Here is a 13,277-nt window from a genome sequence, read left to right as displayed (position 1 = left end):
TAACTGTTCACAGCCACAGGTTATCAGGCTCAAACGTACTTCATGTGCGCACACACACACACACACACACACACACACACACACACACACACACACACACACACACACACACACACACACACACACACACACACACACACACACACACACACACACACACACACACACACACACACACACACACACACACACACACACGAAATAAAAACAGCAGACATTCACATCCGCAGAATAAGACAAATTTGATCAACTTCATTATGAATAGTGGCTGGTCAGGAAAAACAGACAGCAGACGTGTGTGTGTTTAGCGCGCACGTGCGTCCAGTAAAAACAAGACCAGCAGTAAGGTGCATGTTTTTAAGGGGAAACCCACTGTGGCTCGTCTAGCCCACATACTGTACATGTTTATGTGTAGCAATGGTTTAGAAACGGCCACAAATGTGGCCTACACGATTATTATTACGAGTGCGTGTGGGTGTGCGTCTGCACCACAAACCACACAAGCCCTCGCCAAGCAATTGGGCCCCCCCCACCCTCGCCAAGCCACTGGACTCCCCCCCCCCCTCCCTCAACATAGCTGATGGAGCTCGGCTTAAGACTCATTCCCTGCAGCTTACGGGGTTATAATGATGTGCCCTATGAAACAGCAAACGCCTTCACTTTACAAGATGGTACAGTCAACACAGACAGGATGACATGCATCAGACTAAGACATCACATAGTACACACACACGCACACACACACACACACACACACACACACACACACACACACACAGTGGCACTGTGTATTTTTTTTTATATTCTTTGGAACCATGAAGCTCACAATACTTAACCAAATGAAACCTGAAAATAAATCACAATAGTTTTATGTCTTTTAAGAGCAATTTGTCCTGCATGTGCAGGAGAGCACATATCATTTATCGCATCGATTATGCTTTTGTGGCATGCCTCTGTAAAGGGTGATTTATACTTAGCTGACTGCCGGTGTTGTGCACTGTAAATAGCCGAGCTTTAAGCTCACAACACATCGCACCGTGACAATGTGCAACCAAGTATAACGGGCAATTAAAAGGCAAGATGTATACAGATGGGTCTGTCCGTTTGATTGTGGGTTTGTTTGTCCGGGGCTAATGTCGCAAATGATCAATGCCAAATGTATTTTGCACGTAGGACACATTTATATTGTTTAACGTATTTAACTTTAATTTCATAATGGGCAAGATAGGAGCAGGATAGGGCCGAAACCTTGCCCCAATATGGAGTCATAATTATGTCTCAGAGACGTCACAGATGACTGACGTCACAGACTGACCACATGAGGTCTGAGGTCCAAATGAGAGCCATGATGTTTTTAGAGTACCTCGTCTTGTTTTTATTATGTTAATATTTTCTTTCAATTCTGACCTATTTGAGAACTAGACTGACTGAGTGACAAACACTGCTACAGATAAAAAGTATCAAAAATACAGCAATAGACAAGTAGTTCTTTGATTTCATGAAGCCAATGTCATGAAGTTATTTTTATGAGGTCATGTTATTCTAAGACTTCAAAGCATTCATTTGATACTATCGATCACCATATTTTGTTACAGAGGCTAGAGCATTTGGTTGGCATTAAGGGTGCTGCATTGAACTGGTTTGAGTCCTATCTGTCTGACAGATTTCAATTTGTAAACGTTAACGATACACCCTGATTACGCGAAAAGGTTAAATACGGAGTCCCACAAGGCTCTGTACTTGGACCAATACTATTTACTCTATATATGCTTCCTTTAGGTGAGATAATTAGGAAACACTCTATAAATTTCCACTGTTATGCAGATGATACACAATTATATCTATCGATGAAGCCAGATGAAACAGATCAACTGGCTAAACTTCAAGCATGTCTTATAGACATCAAGAGTTGGATGACCCGTAATTACCTACTTCTCAACTCGGACAAAACTGAAGTTATTGTACTTGGCCCTAAGCACCTCAGAGATAAACTAGCCGATAAGAATTTTAACCTAGATGGTATTACCTTGACCTCCAGGGCCACTGTAAAGAATCTGGGAGTCACGTTTGACCAAGATATGTCCTTTCAGTCCCACATAAAACAAATTTCAAGAAATGCCTTTTTTCACCTGCGTAATATTGCAAAAGTTAGGCACATTCTGTCCCAAAATGATGCAGAAAAACTTGTCCATGCATTTGTTACCTCTAGGCTGGACTATTGCAAAGCTTTATTATCAGGCTGCCCAAGTAAGTCCCTAAAAAGCCTGCAGCTAGTCCAAAATGCCGCTGCGCGCATACTGACAGGAACCAGAAGAAGAGATCATATCACTCCTTCATTGGCCTCGTTGCACTGGCTCCCGGTTAAATACAGAATAGAGTTTAAAGTTCTCCTCCTCACATACAAGGCTCTCAATGGACAGGCACCAGTATATCTCAAAGAACTCATCGAGCCCTATAAACCAGCCAGAACACCATTGCGTCCACAGTATGAAAAAATGCTTACAGCTCCAAGAAACCCCAAAAAAACTAGAACAGGAGGTAGAGCATTTAAGTTTCAGGCACCTCAGCTGTGGAACCTTCTCCCAGTCTCAGTCCGTGAAGCAGACACACTCTGTAAATTTAAGACTAGACTAAAAACCTTTCTCTATGATAAAGCCTATAGCCAAAGTGTAGACTCAGTCACCCTATAGTCATCCTGTTACTTACAGGTTTATTTATAATTCGTACACTCTCAGAGTTAAAGGCACGCTCAGGATTTTACAGTGAAGTTAGCACTTCTATCACACCTCCAGTGTAAGATGCTGTGTCAGCACCAACACACACAATGACATACGTAGATCCACATCATACCACTATCCCTGACTATTTAATATAAAACTGTGTGTGTGTGTGTGTGTGTGAGTGACAAACACTGCTACAGATAAAAAGTATCAAAAATACAGCAATAGACAAGTAGTTCTTTGATTTCATGAAGCCAATGTCATGAAGTTATTTTTATGAGGTCATGTTATTCTAAGACTTCAAAGCACGACTTCCCAAAAGACTGTTTACTTACAGGTTTATTTATAATTCGTACACTCTCAGAGTTAAAGGCACGCTCAGGATTTTACAGTGAAGTTAACACTTCTATCACACCTCCAGTGTAAGATGCTGTGTCAGCACCAACACACACAATGACATACGTAGATCCACATCATACCACTATCCCTGACTATTTAATATAAAACTGTGTGTGTGTGTGTGTGTGTGTGTGCGTGTGTGTGGCGTGCGTGTGTGCGTGTGTGACACCAACATGCCATGATTAGTGACGTGCTCAATGTTGGCTCTGTCCCCTGGAGGGGGCGGAGGTTGGGACAGCAGGTCCACTGTCTCCGCCCTATCCCAGAAAGGGTTAGCTGTACTGGGCAGGGAGCAGGCGGTCTGCCCCTTGGCAAGGCTCCACCGTAGGGTAGGCCATTCAGCCAATGGAGGGAGGGAGGCAGGGGGGGGGGGGAGAGAGAGAGAGAGAGACAGAGAGAGCGAGAGAGGGAGAGGGGGAGAGGGAAGCTCCAGTGAAATTCATCCAACAGCAGGGTTGTCGCAATAAAAGTATTATTGCAATACCGTGATATTAACAAGCCAACCACAGGGGGGTGGGAAGCAACCGTTTCAACCGCACGTTCCTCCCAATTGTCCGTTCTCATCCGGTTTCAGACAGTCCACTCCGCTTTTCAACACAAAAACAATGGCAGCTGCTCTGGTCTCAAAACCATCGGCAGTTTGGGAACATTTCGGCTTTCACTCGAATGCAAGTGTAGAGCCAGCCAATTTAGAGGAGGCAATATGCAAAATCTGCATGGAAAAAGGTCCTTGTGAAGCAATGCGGAAATACATTGAATTTGAGGTTGCATCTCGCTATCTGTCAGAGCTCAGATGCCACAGCACCAAGTCGCAGAGCAGCCTCATAAGGGATAACTCATGGCGGTGCGAGCCGACAGTTATAGCCACTCACAACGAGAAAAAAAGGGGGTGTCAGCCGTGGCAATAATACCGCAATATTGCACTGCTGGGCCACCCTGAAGCACTGCGGGTGAAATTCAGTGTGTGTGTGTGTGTGTGTGTGTGTGTGTGTGTGTGTGTGTGTGTGTGTGTGTGTGTGTGTGTGTGTGTGTGTGTGTGTGTGTGTGTGTGTGTGTGTGTGTGTGTGTGTGTGTGTGACAATGCCGCACAATCCCTAATGACCTACAACTGTCAGAACACATATTCCCATAATTCCATGTGCCATGATTCCAGCGGTCAGTCATTCACGACACACAACAGCAAGTACACATCAGGACAAAATGTAGATGGAACTCAATACAAAGGATTCAGGAAGAGAAAAAAAAGCTATAATGGGTTCAAAGAGGTGCAGGACATGTGAGGGAATTATGAGCAGTGGTGGAAATGGCGTTGCACGCATGGGAACGGCGTTCCCATAGCAACCGTTGCGGGGGAACGCTGTGAACACGTGTGGGAACGCTCTTCAGATTGTCAAAAAAAAACAAAAACATTTTTCTTTTTTTTTTTGTGGAAAAATATTTTCGCTCCCGTTTTAGGATTATTACGGTCATTTCCGGGTCGCGTGGCCAAATTATTAGTTACGTTTGGTCCGGACCAAAGTGCCAGGGCTGAATTTTGGTCCCAGACCAGCCCTGCACTCCAGGCAGGGCTACCTGGCTACTTCTATTTCCAGTAGTATTTCAAAATAAAACGTGTTGAATTATAACACTTTTCAAGTATAGATTAAAAAAAAACTCTTATTTTGAAATGCACATCGCTTTGAAAGGAAACAGACTTCTGTGGCCGCTTGCTTGACGACGTAAAGCCTACGTTAGTGCACACACAAGGTAAACAAGGCTGCTACACACGGACGTGGACATATGGAATATAAAGACTTAAAGTTTGGGGCAAAAGTTCATATTTACCACCATGCTCTGCTCTCTGAAACCAAGACAATCTTTGCAGAAGGTGAGTAAGTCATTTTAATCTAACGCTGACAGTGAGAGTGGTGAAAAGTAACTAATTAAGTACTGTACATGTACTCAAGTACTGTACTCGAGTATAATTTTAAGGTATTTTTATTGAGTAATCAGGGGCACCCAATCGAAAAAATAAGAATTAAACAACCTAACCCTAACCCTAAACCCGAATTAAAGTAACAAAAAAACGAAAATAAAGTACCCAAATCCACGAAATTAACCGCGAAAAAAATAATAATTAAATAACATAAACCTAACCTAACCCTAACCCCGAAATAAAGTAACAAAAAAAACAATATAAAGTACCCAATTCCGCGAAATGAACCGTCTAGTTGTTGTCTAATATAATCCACAAAATACATTAGTATAAACCCATTTTGTTTGAATATTTTATTAGGCAGAAATATTTTTTTGTGATAATAAATTGGTAAAATCAGGCAAAAATATGAATTAAATAACATAACCCTAACCTAACTCCTAATCCTAACCCTAAAACCAAAATAAAGAAACCAAAAACTGGGAAAAAAACGAACCCAATCCGCCCAGAACCGCGGAAAAAACGAACCCAATCCGCCCAGAACCGCAAAAAAAATTGCACGGTCACACATGCGCGCGCGTGCATGTGTGACGAGTAGGGTTCCCAAAGCGAATCCAGTCCATTTCCACCACTGATTATGAGATCAATGCCAATACTTTGTATTCTCAATGTGGGGTCCCCAGGGGACCTTGAGGGGGTTCCCGTTAAAATGAGGAACAGTTGAAACACACTGACCTATTTCATTTTTTTGTTATTCCAAAATATCTGCAAGCTCACAAAATCTTGCATCGCGATGAGTGTATAGATATATTTGGAAAAAAAAAGAACCCTCGCACACAGTCTTTTCAAATGGGGGTCTGTGGCAAAATACATCAATGTAGGGGTCCATGACACGGAAATGTTTGAGCACCACTGCTCTATCATTGTTAGCTTGTAGATCTAATCCCTTTCTCTACCACAGACAGTGGACAAAGAGAACTCCTTACTTGTTGAGGTACTCGGCTTGCCCACAGACTTTGAGCAGGTAGTCTTCTACATCGATGTGGTCCAGATCATCCTGGGCATAGCATAATGTTTGGTAGATCAGCAGGTCCACCGTAGAGGAACCTGACACACACACACACACACACACACACACACACACACACACACACACACACACACACACACACACACACACACACACACACACACACACACACACACACACACACACACACACACACACACACACACACACACACACACACACACACACACACAAATAGGAAGGTCATTACAGGGTAGAAAGGGAGGTTCATAGGAGTTAATGGCCGTGGTCATAACTATAACTAAAAATAATATAGTTTTAAAAGTTATTCTAACTCAAGTGTGTGGCGCAACTATAATGATAACAGCAGTGGCGAACGATATCGTTGGAATCACTTTCAGAGTGATTTGATGAACGATAGAAAAACTGACAGCCAAACAAAATAAATCAACATTTACAGGGCATCACGTTCAACATGAACTCTCTGAAGTTATTTTGGTCCTTACTGGTGTCCTCTTTGATGATCGTCAGGATACCATCAAATTGATGTTGACTCACGCTAAAGTATGAATAGAATTTGTCTTCAAAAGCGTGTTTGATTCTAAACTATCCCCTGTACGTTTGTAGATTGATATTTTTGGTGAGGAGATTTGGCGTACAGTGAAAAAGGAGCAAACAAATCATAGACCCCTGGGGTACCCTAGTCAACGAAGAATGTAGAATTTAAACCTAATGTATGCTCTTTGCAGTGTTTCACTGCAAGATTGTTTATCAGAGCTGAGCACAGGGCTCAGTGCCAATCCTCTGTAAACCCTGAACAGAGCTCCAAACTCACCAGACATGACCCCTACACAACACTTCAGAGAGCATCAATTAGAGCATCAATTACGCTTCAGTAGGGAATCCATGCGTTTGATCGGTCATTCATTTTTAATTGCCGGTGGGGATATGTTTTTTCCCCCTGCGTCAGACTGAATTTAAAATCACTGTCTGAAATGTTTTGATAATATCACAATTTAATAAAACATGAACCCCGGCATCAGTATTTTGGGAAAATGTAATGAAAGAGCATAATTTAGGCTTCATAAAAGACACATAATTGATTAAGTGCTAAGTTAGCTGAGAGAGTGGCTGTGTTAACACACATTGTTCTCAATGAGTCATTACGAGAATAAGGCAGATACCAATTCAGATAATTTTGGAGAATAGGATGGCAAAGATTCCGATACCCGCAATTAATGTAGCGAAACTCAAACATTCCACTGCCTGCGCAAACGCCTTCAGTCTAGACAGACATATTCATTGTTTACCCTACTTTACATTTCAAGCACTTTAAACACTCTTTCTGACAATGTAAGATTAGTGCTTGAAATGTCAAGTGTAAATGGTGTTTCTTTATTATGACACTGGATAATTAACATATTTATCAACAAACTGCATACATAGTAAAAGTAAAAGTAAAAGAAATAGAAAGCCACATAGGCCCGGTATGGCAGAGGGAGGGAGGGAGGGAGGGAGGGAGGGAGGAAGACAGACAAAGCAAACGATAGAAAGACTGTGAGAGGAGATTATTCTGTGCCAGGAATAAAAATCTCTTCTTCTCCGTTTGTGTAATCTCTCCTTCTCTCTCTCTGCTGAATAGAAGTCAGTGGTCTCATTGACAGTCACAGGCAGGGCGTTGGCAGGGTGCCTGTCAGTACGACTCCACAGAGGAGAACAGGCCACAGAGTGAGAAAAGTGTGTGTGTGTGTGTGTGTGTGTGTGTGTGTGTGTGTGTGTGTGTGTGTGTGTGTGTGTGTGTGTGTGTGTGTGTGTGTGTGTGTCCAGACCGCGGGCTTCCCGAGGCTTACAGAGGGATCCCCCTCTTGTCAGCCAACTCTTCCCCACTTCTCCCACAGACCACAGTGACGAACATAAGGAGGAGGGAAACACCATCCCAGAGCGGCCAGTGTGCACGTGGGTGCCATTTATCCATCCTAAATCCTCCATCCTGAAATCCCACTGACGTGTATTGAAACAAACTTGTTTCAGTGCTTGTTCAAGAGTATTTATTTACACTAGAGATTCGGGTGCTTGTGTTCAAAAGGATCCAATGTAGTTATTACTTAGTAATTGGTTAAATATTTATAAAACCCACAAACTTCACCACTTTCACTTTCAAAATGTTAAAAAAAAGCAGAAGTATAGCCTCACAATGCATCGCATCTTTTCGCTACTTTTGCGTGACACTGCTGTATGACAAAGTTGGGCATAAGTTACGGGGAAAGAATATATAAATAGATGAAATAGGCCCGACAGGAACGATATGAATGAACAGTGTTAAATGCTTCAAAGCCAGAGAGAGAGAGTCTTACCATCACAGGTGAAGGTGAGGGGCTCCCTGAAGTGGTCACTGATGACAGTGACCTTCACGCCGACCCCCAGGTTCTGCAGCAGCTCCTCGCTGCTGACCAATGGCGACCACACAAAGCCTGCGTTCTTGCAGCTCTCATTGCACGGGTAGGCTGAGCGCAAGCTGCAAACACACCAACCACAGGAAGAGACATTATCAGTGGCAGGTTTACTACTTACATAAAATTGCTATACTATATATATTTTTTTATATATATTAGATACATATATATTATTTGAGTGCGAGTGTGTTTTGTTTTTTCAAGCTTGGGAGTATTTTGGAGAAATGAGCTCGGATCTTACATCAAGCTCAACTCTTATATATTCCAGATTTAATCAACAGCAGAGTAATTAATGACTTGCTAATATCTTAACACCCTCTTAATCATGTGCAAGTGTAAGCTAAACAATAAACTAAGCCCAACTAACCTCTGCCTCAGAGATGAAAAGCTGAGATAATACCTTGAGACATTATTATCACAGACTAACCCTAACCCAGTGTTACATGCAGGATAAGACAGTTTGAAACCATTATTTTAACTGCACTTTTGGACAGGATCCTTATTGGAGGATTAAGCGCGATTTATTACTCCTTTGTACGAACATGTGACCAAGCCACATGGATACCCAAAACAAAGTTAGTAGCCTACAAACAACATTACACATATATATAGTATATCATTGCCGTCGGGCAGAAACCTTGTATCTCCATATTTCAACTTCATGTTTTTTCGTAAATAGTGTCGCACAAGAGTTTCAACCATAGTTGATCTACAACCTCAAAACGCAAGTGTTTTGAGCTTGTAGATCTGCTTTTCTTATTAAGTGAAAGTGAAAGTGGTTAAGTCTGTCTGGATTTTATAAAGATTTCAGCAATGAAAAGTGAACTTGTAACTAAATAATAACTACATCGGATCCATTGGAACACAGGTTCTTTTTTCCATTTTTTGTTTTTGACATACAAGGTTTCCATCTAACAGCGACGATATCTAAATGTGTGTTTGTGCGTGAGTTTGTCACTCACACGTCCAGCATGTGACAGAAGGCAGCCACCTCCTCATCTCTCTCTTCTGACACCTGGAAGAGCTCATAGCCAAACCCATTCATCCTGGAGCCCAGTGACACCTGAGACGCACACACACACACACACACACACACACACACACACACACACACACACACACACACACACACACACACACACACACACACACACACACACACACACACACACACACACACACACACACACACACACACACACACACACACACACACACACACACACACACACACACACACACTTTTCAAACAGTCTATAGCAGGAAGTGCTGAAAATGCATAACAATAAAGCTCTGATGTCCCTTCTTCCCACAGTTCCGTTTCGCCTTTACAGTCTCGTAAATAAGTCCTACGGTAAATTTAATTCATTAAAGCATGTCTAGCTTGCTGCTTGTTTTCAAATTCAAATATATCCGTTTGACATATTTTAAAAATACATTTCCATAATTTTTATTAACGGAAATGACAAACATATGACAGCTTCCTGTCGTAACTGCGCCAGCTGCATGGCGCTCTGTAGTATTAGAAGATTGTGGAAGATTTAATCAACAGCATTAAATCTTATGTTCTTCTGGCGTGAAATACTAGTTTCCTGCAAACCAGAATTTATAGATTACAAAATGAAGCTATGCCATTGCTGCACTCAGTCCTCTGAATTTAAAAAGCAAAATGATTAACCACGAACAGCTGTAGGGAAAACCAAACTTAATCAAAGCAATGAAGCTGTGTGGACTACTCATTACAGCCTTCACATGAATGTGCACTCATGCTGATCAGCTTGTTTTTGTCCACTAAAAACCAAAACAAACCATGTCATGTTGTTAGATTAGAAGTGGTTCTACCAGTGTGATATCTGATATGGTCCAATGAAAGTGGAATACAAAAGCCTGATTCATACTTAAAAGCTCAAAATGCATCGCGTGGCATGTGTTGTTAACTTGTAGAACGGCTATTTTCAGTGCGGGACATGATCATACAAATCATGCTAATTTAATTTTCTTGAAAGCTCAAGTGAAATGAATGACCAGTGAAATAGCCTACTACTATTGTAAAAACAAAACATATTCTTCTGACAATTGCCACAACTAAGTATATTGGCTACACTTCAGTGTGTGCAATCAAAACTCTGTGAAAGTTCATTCTAGTCTTTCGCAGTTCCTCAGATAAGACGATGTCATTTTATCAATTTATTCATATTTATGTGTTTTATTTTCTTCTCTTTTTCAAAATAATCTTTTCTTTTTGCTTTTCTTCCTCCTTTATAAAATATTATTTTATAATTATATTGTATTTATATTTGAATACAAGTATTGTTTATTTAATTTAAAAAAGAGAATGTCAATCACAAATTGACAGCCTGTCTGACATGAACACTCTCTAGGCTTAAACAATAAATAACAAGTATTTAAAAAAAGAAAATGACTGGGGCATATGATTGGCATAGAGGTAAAAAAATATGATGGTTCTTACTGGGTCTGCGGATACTCGCCGATGGTTCTTGTTGCTCTTCGGAACCGGAACGTAAGTCCGGGGCGGTACCTGAGGGGGGAGGGTCTTACTCCGAGCTACGGGCTTGCCCGCCTGGTCCCCGGGGGCCCGCCTGCTCCGCGGCGCCTGCCAATCCCCGTTGAGCCTGGACAGGGAGTCGTTGAGGTTGTCATAATTCAAGGACTCTCCCATGGTCAGCTTGGGCAGGTCCACCTCCGGGGTGAAGAGGTTGACGTCCCTCGGCATGGTGGAGCCACGAGACGAGAGGAAGGGGTTCTCCGAGCTCGATGAAGGGGTGATGGGCTGCCGCGGGGGGATGGCAGGAGGAGTGTCGTCCGGAAGAGGGGGGAAAACTTTGGGGACAGATCCCGACACCGGCCCGAGCGAGTGCCCGCCGTAGCCGGTGTCTGGGTATTCATGGTCCTTGCGGACTTCTGGACTCTCGAGGATATACAGGGGTTCTTTGCTGTAGCTGCCCTGGGGAGGGGCGGGCCGGGGCGGGGTCAACCGGGGCAACTGAGACCCTCCCGGCTGTAGGTGGTTTAGGGACGAATCCGATCCGGAAAGCCCCCTGAGGAGGCTCCCTCCTGGGGGGCTAGGGATGGGACGGCTGGGACAGGGCCGGGGCCGCTCTATGGAGGCGGGCGCCTGAGTCTTAGGAGCGGGAAGGGTCTTGGAGCTGCTTGGATCGGCGACTCGAGTGCCGGGCTGGGTGTTCCCCGGGCTCCCCTGGTCCTGCTTGAGACGGGACAGGGCGTCGTACTCCATCTGCAGCGCTTCGGCCAGAACCAGCTCCTTCTGACTGAGGCCGAGGGCTTCCAGACCCCACCCCGACTCACTGCTCTCCTTCTGGGTCTGAGCTGCCGACATGACGGTGGCCCTGGAGGAGAGGAGAGGAGGGCGGAGGAGAGGGGGAGAATAGCAGGGAGAGGAGGACTGCTAGGGGAACCCCCGTGGACACATATGGGCATGAAATATGGGCTGTGGAGAGAAAGAGAGGGGGGGTGGTGGGTGGGGGGTGGAAGGAGAGTGAGAGAAAGGAGAAAAGATGGAGATGTGTGAGCTTTTAGAAGGTCAGAGGAACAGCATTTTACATTACATACATACACATTTAACCCCAGCAGCCGATCAACTCCTCAGTGTTAACTTTTAGCTGCAATCCGTACGTTTTATGTGTTTTGTCTCCCACATGAGACCAAATTTCTACCGCTCTTCCAAGACGGAATTCCTGCTTATCTAGGGGAGGTATTCTGCTTATGAGCTTGACGGTCAAAGTTATATTTCCTCTCACAAACAAACATTCCAACAATGAAACATGATCTCTAACACTTTTCATAAACCAAGTGAAGCCCACTGGTCACTGCCTACTGTACATAATATGTACATGGATCAGATATACAGTGAGCATTAGTGAACTATGTGCAAATACATGGTACTTTTGTTTTGAGGAAAGCTACAAACTACACACGAAAATGAGAAGATATATTATGTCATGTTAAATTATGTCATTCTGGTAATAATGTGTTCAACATACAGTAGTACACTCATGTATTGAGTGTTTGGGTGACAATGCCAGTGTTTTTCAACCGTTTGAATTTCAAGGACCCCCAGTTTGATATTCATTAGGCCACAGACAAGTGTACACACGTGTTATTTGACCTCTAATGCACAAAACCCTCAGGATGCACAGTTAGCGCATGGATGCAGTTTTTCTTCTGCTCCATGCTAACAAATGGAGCTCCACTCGCACTCATTAAGATTTTTCTTTTCCGCTATGGGCGGGAAAAAAAGCGCATGTCTGCACGAGTATTCTCATAGAAATACAGTAACAGTACATATAGGGTGACCAGATGTCCCTGTTTGGCCAGGATTGGCAAGAATAGTCGTGTGCAATAAAGCGCAAGTGAGCGGACGGATGCTTTTCTGGTGTTCTGTGAGTTAGAGTGTACAAATAGAATTTGGTTCCTAAAGCTGGCTCCAGACCAATCCAAATCGGCCCGACTTTGGGCCGATTTGGCTTCGGGAAGCGTCGGCCAGTCGGTTAGGGGTCCGTCGGGGGGTCCGTCGGGACCTTTTCGGCCGACCCAGAGCCGACCGAACATGTTCAGCTTTTTAGCCGACTGGCAGAGCAGTGGCAGTGACAACAAAGGGCTGTCGGTGTTGCCAGATTATGTGAGAGAAACAAGCGACCATGTCTATGAAAACCTACATTCACTGTTTCTCGTTGTTGCTCCCAGAGAGAGAGAGAGATTGATTGATTTGACCTACTTTC

General features: G+C 43.5%; 1 protein-coding gene across 1 annotated transcript in view; it reads right to left on the bottom strand.

Annotated features, from left to right (window-relative positions):
- Window positions 1-13,277, bottom strand: part of pik3c2b (phosphatidylinositol-4-phosphate 3-kinase, catalytic subunit type 2 beta) — a 72,579-nt gene that overhangs the window by 44,443 nt on the left and 14,859 nt on the right. The window contains exons 2-5 of the mRNA XM_080424313.1: window positions 10,988-11,986; window positions 9,480-9,580; window positions 8,419-8,579; window positions 6,021-6,141 (exon numbers count right to left, since the gene is read on the bottom strand). Of these exons, the coding sequence (XP_080280439.1) occupies window positions 6,021-6,141; window positions 8,419-8,579; window positions 9,480-9,580; window positions 10,988-11,875 (1,271 nt within the window). The 5' untranslated portion in view covers window positions 11,876-11,986. The remainder of the gene's footprint in view (window positions 1-6,020; window positions 6,142-8,418; window positions 8,580-9,479; window positions 9,581-10,987; window positions 11,987-13,277) is intronic.

This window comes from Gymnoscopelus braueri, assembly GCF_963280865.1.
Source record: "Gymnoscopelus braueri genome assembly, chromosome: 3".
Classification (NCBI taxonomy): domain Eukaryota; kingdom Metazoa; phylum Chordata; class Actinopteri; order Myctophiformes; family Myctophidae; genus Gymnoscopelus; species Gymnoscopelus braueri.
Note: the sequence above shows the minus strand (reverse complement) of the source record. Positions and strands in the feature narration are given on the sequence as shown.